The sequence below is a fragment of the Lycium ferocissimum genome, chromosome 2, assembly GCF_029784015.1.
Source record: "Lycium ferocissimum isolate CSIRO_LF1 chromosome 2, AGI_CSIRO_Lferr_CH_V1, whole genome shotgun sequence".
NCBI lineage: Eukaryota > Viridiplantae > Streptophyta > Magnoliopsida > Solanales > Solanaceae > Lycium > Lycium ferocissimum.
In genome coordinates this window covers 71,583,769-71,601,724 of record NC_081343.1, presented here as the reverse complement: position 1 = coordinate 71,601,724, position 17,956 = coordinate 71,583,769, and the positions used below count along the sequence as shown (strand labels likewise).

Sequence of the window (17,956 nt, the reverse complement as noted above, 5' to 3'; positions counted from 1 at the left end):
TAGCTGAATTTCATTACATAAAGCTAATCCTTCCTGCATACAAGTACCAATCAATTTACCATAAATATAATTATTATAATCTATACTTCTTTCCCCTTTCCTAAGAGTTTTTCTAACTCTTTCTGCAAAAAGAGGAGGGAGTCCATCTATAAATTTGGACTTCCAATGAGGGTCATTACTCTCTGGTAATTCCATGACCCTGCAAAGAAAAACATCTTTATACCACCTAAATGAGGTTAGGGTCTTGCATTTAAGGTTTTGAAGCATGGTGCGAATAGACTCATTGTTATCCGTCCATCTTCCTGAAAAATGTTCGACAATATTAATAACAAGTGTATAAACTATATTAGCAACGGGTGCTTCATCTTCACCTTCTTGCTTAACAGCGATTAGAATTGCATGTCGCTGCACATTAGTCAAATAATTATCCCACCAACCTTTTAACTGGCCAGTGAAACCAGCTATGATCATATCTGCAATAACTCTTTCAGTATTTTTATGAATCTTGCGTATAGTGCTGTACATTAACATTCTATGAATAGTGCAATAAATTTGGCGTTCACTATAACCGTCAATATTCCATTCATATATTTCCTTCCCGCTATAGCTGTTGGAAATAACATGTTCATGCTCCTCTAATAAAACATCTTGAGGAGTTGGGCGAGGATAGTAGTACATCCTCTGGGTAGGTTTGACAAAGATAATATTCATCAATTTTATTAATATACGATGCTATGTGAGCCTTATAATCAATATCAGACAAATATTTATCATCCTCTGCTATTAAAGGACTAAGTTTTATTTTTCAAGTTACATTATCTATTATAATTTGCAAGTGACCCACAAATAATAATAATAATATTACAATTATTACATTACCAGTTACTAATAAAATAAACTAAAAAACATAGTAACTTGTTTTATTTTTTTTATAATTACATTATATAGTATTATATTATATTTTTCTAAGTGACCCATAAATAATAATAATAATATAAAAATGATATTACATTATTATCAGTTTAATAATAAATAAAGTCAAAATTTATTGAACAAGTGAAGAAACAGGTAGAACAGAAAAAAAGGAAGAGTCTAGAGTGTAGGTGGGCGGGAAAATGAAGCGTCTCACGAGTATCGAGGGGGGGAAAAAGTGAAATTTGAAGCCCGCCCTCGCTATTCTCATTTTCTTTGCTGCTACTATCAGTCTCACTCACTCTCTCCTAAAACCCTACAAATTCGAAAATGGTGGTTGCATGCCTTGCCGAGCCCAACGAGGAAGCGGTGGTCCCGGTGAGACGTTGCAGCTCTCGAATCAAAGTGTTGAAGAGCGAGGAGGAAGCTCGGAGAGCACGAGCAGGTTGCCCCTCCACTGACCACCCTCCTCCTGACAAGAAACCAAAGAAGAGAAAGGTCGATACTACTGTTGATAATGTGGAAGCTGTTACCGATAATGACGTCACACTTACCCATCATCCAGCCTCCCAGAGTCTTAACGGCAATGGCAATGAGAAAAGTGCCCACGTCAGGGTCACAGAGACTATTCGCAGATTTAACCAGCATTATCTCCATTTCGTTCAGGTGAAATTCTATTTCCCATTTCATTTTTTCTCTGATGATAATTTCCAGTCTCTTATTGTTCACCCTGCTGCTTAGGAAGAGGAGAAAAGATGTGAAACAGCTAAAGCAGATCTCAAAGCAAAGAAAATTTCAAAATCCGAGGTCAGCCCTCCCCCGACTCTGTAGAACAACCAAACATATCTACATTCAATTTCACTATATCATTCTATTCTCTCTTTACGTCCAAGTTTGTTTTCGTTTTTATTGCTCCTTTACTCATTTTCATTTATGATATGTAAAATGTCTTTGCCTTTAAAACAATGATGTACTTCTCCATCCTCCTTAACTTTGTTATATTTTCTTGCATGATGGTAACTTCTTCATTTCAGATAAGCTATGCAAAACTTGTTTGTCCTTAACGTCTTTAGGTTGGTAACACATATGTGCAGGGAGCTGAAGATGATGGTAAACGCAGTTCCAAGCGGCCTGATCTAAAAGCGGTTTCTAAGGCACGTGTTTCTTCATAAGTCCATATTGATTGTATTAATACTCCTCTTGCCTTTGTCAAGAGTAAATGTGATACCAACTTGAATGCTTTTGACAAGGTCCATATACTTTTGTGCTTAAGCTAGACAAAAAATGATGTTTGAATGCAACTTTTGAAGTGTGAAGGCGTAATTCTCATGCTGTTAAAGTTTGAACCAGTGCCTTCAAATTTATATTGAGTCTGTTCTAAACTTTTGAACTTCTGCAGTAATCTAAGTGACATAGATGATGGGGCCTTTTGTATGCACTAGTGTTAGCAATTTGAATGGTTCCTAGTTCTCCTTTCTTTTATTTTATGTCTGTCTGATTGTGTACCGAGTTAAAATAATGAAAACCTTGAAAGGATTGCTAAATACTACACGATTCTCCAAAATTGCATGGTATAGATTCAACTTTTTTTATTTTTTTATTTTTTATATTGAAACTAATAACGCCCATCTACATGACTAATGATAGGTGTTATAGATCTCGGCAGTCAAAACTTATTTCTCTATAGATCTCAGCAGTCAATACTGATTTCTCTCTTGCTCAATCTTTTATCTTATATTCTAATGCTAGAGATGTAATATTAGCCTATATTTTTCATTAATTGGTATTGTTAGCCTATCTTTAAATTTGTCTGACCTTGATTTCTGTCAAAAAATTAAGATATTTAGCACTCAAGTATGCTTTATTGTGTTCTTGAGGGAATTTTTTGCTAGGAAGAGAAGGAAAGGAATGAGAATAACGTTTACCGAGAATGAAACCCTGTCTATCATTTCGAATTGTACTAAAAAGGAAATCATGCAACAAACATTTGGATGAAGGATGCTTCTTTTTTCTTGAGATCAATGTCTTGAAACTACTTTTTTCTTGTCAGCTTCCATTACTTAGCTCTATTGTTACCAATCTTCTTTTGTTTGTTAGTAGTATTGAAGTGATTTAATTGTTGTTCAAGAACTTGTATTCCATTTGCTTTACATGTGTATAATTTGTACAAATTTTGGGTCTTTGTTCTGTAGATCTACTTTAGCACTCCTGATTCTTAATGAGAAAAACTTGCAGATGAAATCGGCAAAGGAGGTTTTGAATTCTGAGAGAATTGGCCACATTCCAGGTTGATTGTCTACTCTTATCTTTGTTTTCAAACAAAATAAAATTGTTTGCATTTGGCATACTTTGGCTTTAGAGATGATAATTTTTTTTGACAAGTGAAATGGACCAACAAGTTTCTAATATAGCACATCTAGAGATTAGACCTTTAACTTATGCGTCAAGTAGCTTCCAGGAAGCCTGTATGAAATTAGTGTTTGTTCTTCTCCTTTACGCTTGAAAAACCAGTCAATCTATATGGTTTAATGGTATGTTCTGCAATTAAATTATGTTTTGGGTGGCTGCAACTGTAAGAGAATTTGAGCTTTAAGTTTCTTGTGGCAGGCATTGATGTTGGTCATCAATTCTTTTCACGTGCTGAGATGGTCGTTGTGGGATTCCATATCCATTGGCTAAACGGCATTGATTGTGTTGGCCAATCTGCAGGGAGAAAAGTGGTATATCGTTGGCATTTGAATTTGAGAAACGGTCGACTAGCTAAAAGAATTTCAATCTTGAATTATGATATTCTTCCTTGCTTAATCTAGGATAGTAAATGCTATTTTACTTTCTATTTTTCTAACTCATTTTCCTCCAAATATCAAGAGAATTCCATTTTGTACTTGACTTTTATGGGCGTAATCTAGAAAAAAACATTTTCAAAGGATGTTACTGTGGTGCCTTGAAGGAAGAAAATGAGTTGTATCATGAAGGATGCACGTGCACAGTCCATTTCTGCCTAGTCTATTTCAGTTGAGACACTCGAGAGATCTCAATCTTGTCATTAGCCATTTTACTGTTCATTTTCCTAGTCTTTACTTTGATCAGTCAATAGTGAACTGCATTGAACCATTCCCTACAAATATGCTTCATAAGTTTCCATGAGAAGCAACAGCGGAAAATGATAAAATCAACTATTAACTTGTGTAGCCCTTCGATGTGAAAGGATTTCTCTTGGTGCATTGGATTATTTATAACTGCTGACTTAACTTGTTACATGGAATTCAGTTCATTGCTCTATATTTGATGATAATAAAATGACAATTCTATTGTATGGAAGCTTATACATGTCTTCTCTACTCTATTTACCGTGTATTTTCCCGAATGTCTTCTAGATTTTTCTTTCTGTCGTTTTTGTTTTGTTAACTTTGATAGTTGTCTGTTAAAATATGATCCCTTCACATTATTAGGAGTACAAAGGCTACAAATTGCCCCTTGCTGTATCTATTGTCGTATCGGGACAATATGAGGACGACCAGGACAACTATGAAGAAGTTGTCTATACTGGTCAAGGTGGAAATGATCTTCTTGGTAACAAGCGCCAAATAAAGGATCAAATCATGGAACGGGGTAATCTAGGGCTTAAGGTTTGCTTTCTTCTATGTTTGCAACTATATATTTTTTTTATTATCACCTTCTTTTATTCTGAATTTAATATATTATTTTCTGTTTTGGATGTGTGATAGGTTCTCTACACTCCGTTTGTCCCAGTTTATGTAATTCTGTTTTCTTTTTGGGATGCTCCAAAATGTTTGATAGAGTTCCATTTCTATAAAAATTTCACATCTTTCAAAAATTCTAATCCATTATACTATCCAAATTCCAAACCTAGATTTTTTTTTCTTCTACTATGTTTATATAAGTCATATTTACCATCTGAATCCGTGCTAAGACAATTACCTGTTTTTAAAAAATATAAAAAAGGCTGTAACTCTTATGAATGAGCATTAAAAGAAAGACTCTTTTTTATGCTCTCTTCTTTGTGCTTTCTCAAGCACAAAATCTTGAGAACGCACCTCCAACTTGAAGGTTGTGGGTTCGAGTCACTAAGGAAGCAAAAAGGGGGGACTCCTGGGGGAAGAGGTAAAAGAAAAATCTTGAGAACCCACGGGACAAGGGATGCTTATAGAGAAAGGGGCATGTTGTTCTCTGGCGAACAGAGTTTTCCTACACTGCGTGAGTCCAATGCATGTATTTGGTACGGGAAATAAGAAACGCCTCCGAGCTTTTATTTTTTTCACTTTGGAAACACTGATAGACACTTGATACAGTTCTATTTTAAAATCAATTAGTATAACTCTTTTTGAATAAGTCAATTATTAACCGCTTGATGCTCTTCTACCTTTTCGTTTGGCGGACAGGATTAATGCGTTTCCTTTGCTGTGAATTTTTTGTCTGACAACAAAGAATAGCTAAGTGGGGATGAGTGGAAGAGTGGTAGTTACCTGAATAAGCAGTGAGAAAGATGCTTAATTTTAAATTGTGTAGTTTGGACATTTTTGGTTGGGTTGTGTCACTGAGAAAGATAACATAAATTCGAATAAGTGAAGTACATTGTTCCTTGAATTAATATCAAGGGTAAAAAAAGCCATAGATAAAAACACAAAGCTTGGAAATATTTTTTCAGCAGCAACTATTCCAGTGAGTTTTTGGTGATCTTATTCTGATATTTTTAATAAGCAACTCATGTAGGTTTTCCTTTCTCAGCTTGAGTTGGTGAAAATATTTCTAAAGGCACATCTTTTCCTTTCTTATTCTCTAGTTTGACCAATTACAAAATCATTTTTTTTTTTGTCACATCCTAATGCTGCTGAAAAACTCTTCCTACCCATTTTTTTTTTCCATATTAACAATATTCTGCTTCTTTTGCAAACTTGACTTAGGCATTTAAATATACCATGTTCTTTCCCTATATTAACCTGGAGGTGTGATTAAAATATGATACTGATCAATTGGTGAAATTGACGATTTCGTTGAAGTGATTTATATTGTACCCCCTCTGTCCCAATCTACGTGACGCTCTTTCCCTTTTCGTCAGTCCCAAAAAGAATGACACCTTTCTATATTTTAGTTACAATTTGACTTTAAACTTCCCATTTTATCCTTAATGAGATGATTTATAGCCCCACAAATATCTATTGCTTATTTTAGACCACAAGTTTGAAAAGTCTTCCTTTTATTCTTTAACTCCATGCCCAATTGTTTCCTTCACATAGATTGGGACGGAGGGAGTAGCAGTTATTGTTCTATCTGTTCATAGCATTCAAACACAGTCACTTTGAAAACGAACATTAGATATTCCATATATGTATTGGAGTGATATTTTTCAAGACATTCAAAAGCTAAATATCTCAACAATGGTCTCCTCCTTTCCTTCCAATACATTCTGACTCCATGACATAACTTTAAGCCCTTTGTACTTTAAACTCAATATACAGCAACTAAAGTAGCAGCTGTGAAATACCAATATACCTAGACTTTATAACCGAAAATGAACCAAGACCGGACTTTTCAAAATCACAACCGAAGAACTGAAACCAAAGAACCTAATTAATTCGGTTCGGTCCTTTTTGTTTTTTGTTTTTTGTTCTTACCCCTACTTTTTAGGACTTGATTGGTACTTTTTGGCACTTACCTATGTTTCTTTTTGTACAAATTGTGACGCTTGTTATTAGTTTCTTGAAGTCCTTAAGAGTGGTCAAGTTGTTGAATGCTCTCTGTTTGCAGAACTGTATGGAACATTCTGTCCCTGTAAGGGTTACTCGAGGACATAAGTGTGTGAATAGTTACGTTGGGAAGGTGTACACCTATGACGGCTTGTATGAGGTAATCAATATCTCTTTTCATCATCTTTGACTTCCAAAAAATTTCTTCCTGAAATATATAGATGCAGACTGTGCTAGTAAAAGTTAAGGCATATTTCTATTTGTTGATATGAGGTTAGTCATTCAGAGCTTCCCATCTTTGTTCTATTTTTTGGGCTGGTTTAAATGGGTCATTTTAGAGTTTGTGTGTATGTAAACCGCTGTTGCTAGCAACACAACAGGAACCGAAGCTATAAGAAAAATGAAAGCAACATTTAAGCAACATATGGATCTGTGGTGTTGGCTATGTATGGTGATTTAGGAATTTGAGTGGTCTATTGGTTGGTTTAGATGTGCTTAATCTCATGATACCTAACCATTTAGTCAGGTTAAATGTGGATTCTGACTGTCACATTTGTGGTTATGTAGGACTGACCAATCTATCAGATATTTCTCTAAATAGGCTGAATGGCAATCAATTTGAAAAGGAAAATCCCTTAAAAGAAGTACAGGGATAAATAAGTGATGTCACTTTTCAACCTTCTGTTGTTTTGCGAGTCATTTTTTTTTTAACTTTCTTTTAAATTATGGTGGTGTAGTTTTTGGGTGCTGTTCAAATGTTAAAACATGGATATATTCAAGTATTACAGTAGTTTAGCTTTCTTTTGCAGGTTGTAAATTACTGGGCAGAGAAGGGTATTTCTGGATTCACCGTCTATAAATTCCGATTAAAGCGTATGGGAGGACAACCTGTGTTGACCACCAACCAGGTTTCTCTCCTTTTCAACTTGACTTCTTTTGCAGTGGTATTTTATGGTTTAATTTTAAGTTTTTGTTCCTGTGCCTGAATAGTAAATGTCCTTTTTGCACTCTTTGATTTTCTTGCTTGGAGTTTGGGGGATTGCAAAACAATTAATATCTGCTATTTATAGTAGAAACTTCAAATTCGTAATTTCACTGATGACCAGATACCTATATTTCTTGACTTTGTTATCTGGAAGTTCAAACTGTTTATTCTTGTCAATCTTTCTTCTCTAGCTCTTCCACTTGTTTTACATTGTTTCCGTGTCACTTCTAAAGCATACAAGGATATGCATACCTTATAAAAAAAAAAAAACAAAGATATGCACAGTTAGAGAAGAAAGACTGACAAGAATAAACAGTTTGAAGCCCTCCAAATTTGAAGATTTCACATGGTTTTGAGTTCATGGCAGGCTACACACTTGTGATTTTCTTCTAATTAGGGGGAAAAAGAATCTATTTCTCCTAGTTGATGTGTAATTTCCAGAAGTCTTAGGCACACTTGTTTTGGAACTTTTGGAGAAACAAACTAAACGATGTGTTACTAATTCTGGTATGCAATATAGAATAAGAATATATATATGTCCCTTCTCAAAAAAAAAAAAAAAAAAAACGAATATATATATATTTATCTACATATATTTATGTCATGAACCAAATCCCATCTAAGCCGCGATGACACCTAACCCAACCCTTCATGCTAACTGATCCTAATAAAGTCTAACAGGGTAATATAAATGAGATACTACAAAGTCAAATACAACTGTTCGATACAACCCCCAAGCACTATCTGGCAGCTAAGAATGGAAAAGTACCAGTAGTAGAGGAATGTTACAAGGTTCGTTTGGAGTACAAACAGGGATAAGTGACTCTAAGCTATCATGAACTATCTGGCAGCTAGCACTAGAACACCGATCTCCAAAGAACTTTACAACAACTCAAACTCACACTTTCACACAAGGGTGTAGTAAGCGTAGCATGAGTACAAAATCAACACTTACTCAGTAATTATTGTCGACCGTCTCCAACGAAGTAGTGATAAGGCTTTACCAAAAAAAGACTCAATGTCAACCTGTGTAATTATATCTCCAAAAGCAATAATAATGGTGTAGAAACAACACAAATAAGCATGCACAACCAAAGCATACAAGGATATGCACAGTTAGAGCATGTACCGAATGCACACTATTTTTTATTTATCAAGTAAGTATATTTTCATTCATAAACATGGCCAACTTGGCCGCATACAAGGGGTATACCAAAAGGTAAAGAATCTACAAAAGGATATGATTCTCTATGTACTCCGCCCAATCATCTATACAACAAGGAGCTTTCTTTTCACACCAAAAGTAAATAAGGGAGCATATACTACTTCTTAATAGAGAGGAACTTGACTCTACGCTTTCAAAAGCTCTCATATTTCTCTCCCTCCAAACTACCCAAATTAAAGCAAGTGGAACTACCTTCCAAGCCCTTTGTCTTCTATTCTTTCTTCCGCTTTTCCAACTGAACATCAAATCTTTCACAGTTTTTGGCATTACCCAAGGAGTACCAAACCATCTAAACATATCCCACCATAGCCTTATGGTTATCCCGCATTGTAATTGAAGATGATCCACGTCCTTGCCCGTCTCCTTATACATGTAACACCAACTGACGCCGACAACCTTTCGCTTTTTGAGATTTTCCGTTGTTAAGATCACTCCTCTCATAGCTAGCCAAGTGAAGAAGCCCACCTTTCTTGGCACCTCTGGAATCCATAATCCATAACTGTCCAAGTTCAATGCATGTACTGAATGCACCCAACAACATATATAATGATATACACGAGCCAAAAATCAATATGCATGATAAAGATTAAAACATTTCTCGTAAGAGTGCTCCTAGCACAACTGCGTGCAGACTATCAGGTGGCCTGGGTGATTTAATGACTCATGAGGGATGGATCCTTATCCGCACGAACAACTCAACGTGCCATAACATAATCTGCAAGGACAATTTACGTGCTATAACATAGTCTGCCCAGACAACTCATGTGCCATAACATGGTCTGCATGAACATCTCACGTGCTGGTCTGCACGGACAACTCGTGTGCCATAACCAAAGTAGCAAATCACATATGCAAATAAATAGACATGTGTACAGTGCATGGCCAAGCAACTAAACACGTAGTCAAACTTGCACATAGCTCATAATGCTAAACTAGCATGGATCATAATGCCTATAACATTATCCTAGCATGGTAGGATGCTCAAGGTAGTCATGCCAACATAAAAACTTGTATGTCAACAACTAGGGGTGGCATTTGGGCTAACTTGAAATCCAAACTGAAATCCGAATTTTTGGATATTTCTTTTGGGTTTTTGGATTATGGATTGGACTTGGATTTTATTTTAAATTTTTTGAATTTCGGATTGGATATCAAACTTAGTACATATCCAAAAATCTATACCTTATATTTAGTCCTACCCATATGATATGTGCCCGATACTAATTAGTCCAAAGGTCCAATAGATTAGTGCCCTATGACCCTACCCATTATAATATTAAGTCCAATATGGAATTTTCTACTAAATTGAATATAATATAGCTTGCAAAGCTTGAGTTTATTTCACTATTCGAATAAGGCAGCTTCAAATGAAACAAATGGATTAATGTAGAATTGAACTATGCGACTTGATACGTTTTGGTTTAGTGGTAACAACTCTTTGCTAAGGTCTGTAACTTGGTAATTGGTGCACATGGAATTTCGCTCCTAATAAGCCTGCTTTAAAAGGCTCAAAAGTCAAAACCAAAAATGCGAAATATTCGAACCGTTGAACCCGAACGCCCACCCCTATCATCAACACCCTATACCCTGTGTAGCATTTATAACCCCGATGTCCACATATACGCTCGTCACCATGCATAATTTTTTCCCCTCGATACTCTACTCGCAACCGCTTTTTATTTTGAGGTAGGTGCTACTATAGCACTACAACAGAAGGGATTTTATGTTGTATTACGATCAATGGTCCAATTACCTTCATGCAGAAATAAATTCTTCAGGTGCCGAGCATAAATAGCTAAATAATTTAGTCACCTTGGTCTTGCCTACCATTCTGTTGGGGTTTTGAAGCTGGTGTCCTTGTCTTATGTCATTAGTATTGTGTGAACTGCTCATCTCCTTACTTCATAAAGCTCTACCCGTTAAACGGGTTTTTTATTAGTATCATTCTGCCTTTTCTGCAACTTTGGTTAATTCAGTTGTGCAATTGGCTTGTTAGTTGGTTTAGCACTGTAAAATCCTGTAGCTAAATGATGTTGTTTTATTTTGTTCTCCGTGCACCTTCAGTCTCTTCTTTACCTTCGACTGATCAAATGTTAACTTTCCATATTAATTTGCTTCTGTCATAAGCAGGTACATTTTACTCGAGGCTGTATTCCCAACTCCATATCTGAAATACGAGGGTAAATAAATTAAAACTGATAAATAATCTGAGTTGAATTAAGAGAAGGCAAACTCTTATTTTTTCAGTATATAGGTTGGTATGTGAGGACATTTCTGGTGGACTGGAGAATATTCCCATTCCCGCAACCAATTTAGTTGATGATCCACCGGTAGCACCGACAGGCAAGTACCTATGTCTTGATATTATGTTGTTCTGATGGCTTTCATCATTCTTCCTTCCTCGTATGCAGTGACTTTCATGTTAATGTGCGAAATGTTTTTGTGGCTATAGAAAATTTAGACTTGTCTGTGCTATTACCTTTTAGCTTGATCTGACGATAAGATAGCGAAAAAATGTAACAGGACAGTTGAGATGCCTCAATCACATTTAAGCAACTTTATTCCACAGAAAAATGAGGATGCAGCCTGAAAATGCGTGACTTGAAATATGTCTTCATAAAAAAATGCAAGACTTGAAATATATCTTCGTTAAGCTTTATATTGGAGGATGAATTACTTGGTTGTGTATTTTCAGAGCATTCATGATCATCTAACTTATATAGATGACTGTTGAGCTTTGTCAAAAGCCACCTTTTTCTCATGAAAAGCTGTTATGCTGTTGTAAATGCTTGAATTCGAGGGTAAGCGATCATTGTGTATATATCCCCTTTCCACAAAATATCGTCGTATTTCTCGTACACAAATACTGTCTTCCTTCCAAAAACTTTCACTGCTTGTATTGTGTCAAAATTGCCATCCTTACATGCTTGTTTTAAGGCAGCTGCAAAGGTCTGCCTTAGAAGCAACATCATCCCCATCCTCCTAACTCTTTCTCAGTTTTTTCCTTACTTGTTTTTAGATGACACGGGAACCCGTAGCCTCTACCCTTCTGGTACGCACTGGGTAAACCCAGTTCTTGTGCAATAGCTCGCAAACCCCACAGCAGAGATAACCAGCACTAGGCAAGCCTCGGGCGACGAGCTCTACCCACAAGGCAAATCCCCTGTTGTCGTGGGGAGGGAGTTTCAAACCTGAGACCTCCATTATGAAAGCGCCATGCTCAACCAACTGAGCCACCCTTGTGGGTTTTTCCTTACTTTTTGTTGTTACGTTATTTTGTCTGGATGATTAGGGTTCTTAATCCACTGAAGGAAGTTATCTCAAAAGACGGGCATATCCCTTGGTTTTCATGCACATTTTGCTAAAAATATTGTTAAGACTTAAGAGAGGAAATTATTAATATGGAAAGAAACGATTCCTTGTATATAGAGGAAAAGGTTCAGAACCCCTATAAATGTGTACATAGGAATAAGGACTTTTAGGAATTGCTTTCTTTCTTCTAAGAATTACTTGCACACTTTCCTTTCCTTTTTGAGATTGCTTATAAACACCTTATAAATCCAACATGCTTGAGGCAATAATAAAGCAATTCATTCTCTAATCTCTTCTTTCCTTACATAGTATCACAAACCTCTAAATTTTGATAGATTCAAATAGCTTTTGCTACTGGCTGGTGGTGCCCGCCAATGTGTGCCGCCTGCTTGGCCAATGTCAGTGTCTAAAACATCTCCTGTCTGGAAGTCAGTGCTCCTCTTCATTCTGTCACTGCTTATCTTTCCGGCAATTGTTATGGTGCCACTATCTCTTCAGTGACCAGCGCTGCTACTTTGTACGAGACTCTTATTTTTGAATTTCCATTTGCGCCAAGACTTTGAATTCCTACTCTGATTTTTTTTTTCTTCCTGCTCCGAGAATGTGTTTGATTCCCTATTCTGAATTTCTCTCCCTACTCTAAAACCTCATCTAATTCTTTTTCTTCAGTTCCCTACTCTGAAGTTCCTTCAATTACTCTTTTTCATTTTTTTAAAAGGACTGTTCCCTTTCCAAGAAATCATATTTTCTTCTCATTCTCACACAAAAGGCAATAGCAATTTCTTTTTCTTATTCTAAAAGAAAATGGTGGTTCAAACTAATGACGCTAGAATTCCACCTTCACTAGATGCAAAAGATCGAACTCCTCATTCTACTACCCGTGAAATTTATATACGGCAATCAAGTTGCCATGCACATTGCTTCAAATCCAGTGTTCCACGAAAGAACAAAACATAAGAAGTTGAGTGTCATTTTATTCGACAAAAACTTGAATCCGGGTGCCTTGTGATAGGTTTCTTCAACTCAAGTGACCAATTGATAGATATTCTGACATATCCCTTTGTGGCTCCAAAATTGACTGTATTTGTGGCAAGTTATGAGCATGTATTATGTGCACTCCAACTTGAAGGGGAATATTAAGAAATAGAAAAAAAAATTATGGCAAGAACCCATGCACATTACTTCAAAGGCAGGGGTAAGGTCTGCCTACCCTCCCCAGACACCACTTGTGGGATTACACTGGGTTTGTTGTTATTGTTGTTAGAATCCTATTAATTGTTAAGTAGGAATATAAATTACTTTCAATTCTTCGTTACCTTTAACTCAAAAAAAATAAATAGATTACTTTCCATCCTTTTTTAGGATTGCTTGCATACTTTCTTTTCCTTTTTGGGATTAACTGTAAACATTATTCAAACTCCAACAGATTTGTGGGCATAGTAAAGCAATCCATTCTCAAATCTCTTCGTTCTTTACAAATATCTCATAGTTAAGCAAAAATTCATAAAAGCGATACCGATTAGTTAGCATTAACACTAATTATTTATTACAATTGCATTTCTTCGTTATTTGGCAAGCTAATTTTTAGTCTATTTCGGGATTTGTATGTAATTATAGAGATTAGGGTTCATGAGTTATATTTTACAGAATGGATATATGGAGGATTTATATAGCTGACACCAACTAGCTTGGGATAGAGGTATAGTTGATTCATTATTTTATATTTAAGATTCTGAGTATTTTTGAGTTTTGAATTGTGATCATTGCATCTTGGTTTTTGATACTTGACGAAGGATCCCTGTTGCACTTTTTGCCACCAAAATAGTTCATACACTGCTGTCCAATATAATATTGCATTACTGTATCCATCTCACCTACTGATGAATCTTTGAAGAATCCTTGAAGCTTAATCAATTTCTACAGTAACTAGTTACATGTGTTTGTGTTCTGATTTTTAGTTTTCACTGATTCTTATCAGTATTATGTGAATGTTTAACATATGATTTCTAATGGAAGTGGTATGGTTAGTGGAGATATCAATAAGTTAGTTGGCTGCTTTTGCTGTAGGTCTTTGATTGAGGCTTAAATTTAGGCAATGTCATGCCTGTAAACATCTTGCCAATGTGAAGTATTACTCATATCCATTTGTGCCTATCTTTTTAACGTTAAAACTTTACACAACATTCAGGTTTCACTTATAGCAGGGAAATTATATGCGCCAAAGGTATAAAGCTCCCTTCAGCTCCCACAGGATGCAACTGCCGTGGTTCATGTCTTGATCCAAGAGAGTGTTCTTGCGCTAAACTCAATGGTTCTGATTTTCCCTATGTTCATAAAGATGGTGGAAGGTGAGTACAGTATTTCAATCATTTGTTAGAGTATGTTAGTTTAATTTAGAGTTGAATTTCATTTACCTTGGTTTCTAACATCGTTTTGTGCTGCTAATCTTACATGTTTTCTCGCACACGAATCACCTACTTTCAAGTCATGACTCATGATTATCTAGACCTACATGCTACATGTTTTATTCTTTATGATGATATTTGCTCTTTGATCATCTCTTCATATATAATAGTGCTCCTATTACACTTTTTGTATTCTTAATATTAAATTAATAAGAACAAATATTTTTAGCTCTCTTGGGATTTCCATGGGATTTAGCAAAGGTGCCTCATTTAACTGCTCCTTTTCCCGTTTGTGTTGAAAGTCCTCAGTTGACTAACTGAGAAAAATGTGGAAGGTGGTTTAATCAGAGTATTCGTTGTAGGCAATAGAGTAGCGGGGAGAATTTTAATCTCTCACTGTTCTCTCATGGTGCTTTTATTGTTGTGGGCCTTAGGCTATACAGAACATTATTATGGTTCTATAACCCTGAAGCTAGCTGCAAAACATGTTAACCGCTTTGCGGAAGCCTAGGTTAGCAGGTAGTGCAGTCACCAAGACTCTTAAGGCATATGTATCATTGTTTATGGGTGTTATCCTGAAGAGCTGTGTCACTAAACAACAATTATTTCATTTTATTTTAAACTTTTAATAGATTATTTCTTGCTTATAAAACCAAGAAGTGTTTAAGGTCCCTGGCATATTGTAAAGGTATTTTATGGTCGCTGTTATTAAATATTTCTGTGAATAGAACAAAGAATTCTGATACCTGTTTGGTTTGTCTTATAACTCTGAGCGACAATTACTTGCCGTTCAGTGTAGTTATATGAGATAATATAATGCAATGATAGTAGTGTTGTTTTATTTGTGACAAGCGGTGATTGAGCTTTGTCTGGTACTTTACAGCAAAGTGGAGAGCTTATTAATGTTCTGTTTGCAGTTTGACTTGCAATAAAATTCTTTCAACGTGCCTTTTATTTTTGGTATATCTTTCTTTGTAGACTTATTGAGCCGAAGGCTGTTGTTTTTGAATGTGGTCCGAATTGTGGATGTGGACCTGCCTGTGTCAACCGCACTTCTCAGAAAGGATTGAGATATCGGCTCGAGGTTCTTTCACTTGTCCATTAACCAGAGTTCAGATTTTTCTATACAAAAGAGTGCTGCAAATTCATATCTGTGGCTGTTTCTTTGTTAATGGGAGCAGGTATTTCGTACTCCAAATAAGGGTTGGGGTGTGAGATCATGGGATTATATTCCTTCTGGTGCAACCATTTGTGAATACATTGGTTTTTTAAAGAAGACAGATCAGATTGACCCTGCAGCAGATAACAACTATGTTTTTGACATTGATTGCTTGCAAACAATGAAAGGGCTCGACGGGAGGGAGGCAAGTGCTCAGATTTCCTTTTCCTGTTCGCTTATGTCATATACATTTCTTCTAGGATTTGCTGAAGGGCGTTCCCAAAACTACTATTTGCCCCTGGACTTAAAATTAAGATTTAGCCTTGTACAAATCATCCAACTTTCGTGCTTTCTTATACTTTTGGCTGTTGCAGTTTTCTCCCATTTGGGCTTTGGTCCTTTTGTTAGGTTTTGTTTTCTTATCCTCTTCCTTATGTTCTCCTGCAGAGACGGTTGGGTGAGGTTTCTTTGCCGGGAAACTGGCAGAAGGATGTTGAGAAGACGTCAGATGGTGGGCCAGAGTATTGCATTGATGCAGTCTCTGTCGGTAATGTTGCGAGGTTTATTAATCATAGTTGTCAACCTAATTTATTTGTTCAATGTGTGTTAAGCACTCATCTCGACATTGGTTTGGCAAGAGTGGTGCTAATGGCAGCTGACAACATACCACCTCTACAGGTTTCTGCTAAATCTTACTCCTTGTGTGTTCAATGATCTCAATAAAATTTATTCTAGTTGTTTCTAATTGGATATCAATGATTATCATGGTGTCCAACCATAACGGAAAGTGGGGTTTCAATAACAAGATTGTGATCAAGAGTCACGGAAAATGTAAAAGATCGACTAAAGGGTTACACGAGATAGGTTTTTTGGAGAGGAAACAGTGAGAAAGAGCTGCAGCCTTTCTAAAGGTTAAAAAATGTTGAATTAGACAGGTTGAATTACAACTTCTCCAAATTTATGCCATCAGTTTGCATTCTCTTGAAAATTTTCAGGTAAGAAATTAACCTATATAGAGTTGTCAATTGTGCACGATCAATTTCCAACAAGTTAGTGCATCAAGATTAGTAACTTGTCTCCCCTTTCTCTTTGACTGAAAGCTGTGGCTTCAAAACTAGTAAACTTCTCACTGAGAGCTCTAGATTTAGCAAGCTGTTTAGACCTATCAACAAGCTAGAAAAATTGCTGTTCATCGGGTTTAGGTGGAAGGTGTTTCTCTTTTCTTTTCTTTTTTGAGGTGGAATGTGGTTATTTAGAGTATTTGGGCAGCAGTCAGGTTTGATTGTATGATTCAGATTTAGCCTGAGCCTTATATACTATGAAAAGCAGCCTTTACACTATTAAATTGTTCATTGATGTTTGTGGCTTACCTCTAGGAACTCACATATGATTACGGCTACATCCTGGATAGTGTTATGGATCGTGATGGCAAGGTTAAACAAATGGCTTGTTACTGTGGAGCTGCTGATTGTCGTAAACGCTTGTTTTGATGGGATATGTAACCATTCTTTACGTGCTATCTTTAGCACAACACATTTTTTTGGGTTTCTATATGCTGATTTCTCATCATCTGCACTTCTGCGTACTAATTACCGAACGTTGGGAAATTGCCTTAGAGTTGTATATTCTAATGCCCAATGAGAAAACAACTTGTTCATTTGATTTTCCGCTCATTGTGAACGTGTCGTGCTTTTGTTAAATATATATTACCAAGCTCCTGTGACTCAGTTCATGGTAATCACGCGAGATTACATGATGTAATTGGTTTTGTTTTCTTTTATTATCTTGCTGCTATTTGCTTAATCAGCATTGTGTATCATTAGTCATTACTGATGCTCTTTCATATCTCCTTGAGCCGGGGGTCTATCGAAAATAGCCTCTGTACCGGTCACAAGGTAGGGGTAAGTGTTGCCTACACTCCACCCTCCTGAGACTCCACCTGTTGGGATTATATTGGATATGTTGTTGATTTTCATTGTGTTGAGGTTTTGATTAAAAGTTGTAAAGTCAGCAAAGTAAAACTAGATTGTTATCTCGACTATTACTGGAAGGTATTTTTGAGTTTGTTTGGGACTGCACACTTATGAATTCATAGTTGTGAAATCAGCTAGTTATGGTGTTAGCATCGCAGGTAATGAAGATTAATAGTCTAGACACTTGATTAATGCGTTGATAGTTCCAAGTGAGGCAGGTATTGAGAATTAGTAATGGCGGTTCCTCACCTAATATGTTGAGACTAATGCTTTCTAT

General features: G+C 36.2%; 1 protein-coding gene across 3 annotated transcripts; it reads left to right on the top strand.

The window, feature by feature from the left end:
* Positions 1-1,095: 1,095 nt before the first annotated feature.
* Positions 1,096-17,444, top strand: LOC132047360 (histone-lysine N-methyltransferase, H3 lysine-9 specific SUVH4). 3 transcript variants are annotated; one of them, XM_059438391.1, is made up of 15 exons: positions 1,096-1,578; positions 1,654-1,719; positions 1,986-2,066; positions 3,148-3,199; positions 3,520-3,632; positions 4,365-4,541; positions 6,682-6,780; positions 7,430-7,528; positions 10,961-11,010; positions 11,085-11,173; positions 14,331-14,490; positions 15,526-15,631; positions 15,729-15,911; positions 16,154-16,384; positions 17,083-17,444. In XM_059438391.1, exons 1-15 carry the CDS (start codon positions 1,243-1,245, stop codon positions 17,194-17,196), a joined length of 1,956 nt encoding a protein of 651 aa, XP_059294374.1. In that variant the 5' UTR covers positions 1,096-1,242; the 3' UTR covers positions 17,197-17,444. The 3 variants fall into 3 exon arrangements, with proteins under 3 accessions (XP_059294374.1, XP_059294376.1, XP_059294375.1); XM_059438392.1 differs by having other exon boundaries at positions 1,097-1,578; positions 2,007-2,066; XM_059438393.1 differs by lacking the exon at positions 1,654-1,719 and having other exon boundaries at positions 2,007-2,066.
* The last annotated feature ends 512 nt before the right edge of the window (positions 17,445-17,956 follow it).

Bases quoted from the DNA above. Each gene is read 5' to 3' on its own strand.
- LOC132047360 (XM_059438391.1), top strand. From the start codon at position 1,243: ATGGTGGTTGCATGCCTTGCCGAGCCCAACGAGGAAGCGGTGGTCCCG. The intron at 2,067-3,147 runs GCACGTGTTTCT...AAAAACTTGCAG, and splicing joins ATCTAAAAGCGGTTTCTAAG to ATGAAATCGGCAAAGGAGGT. The intron at 3,200-3,519 runs GTTGATTGTCTA...TTCTTGTGGCAG, and splicing joins GAGAATTGGCCACATTCCAG to GCATTGATGTTGGTCATCAA.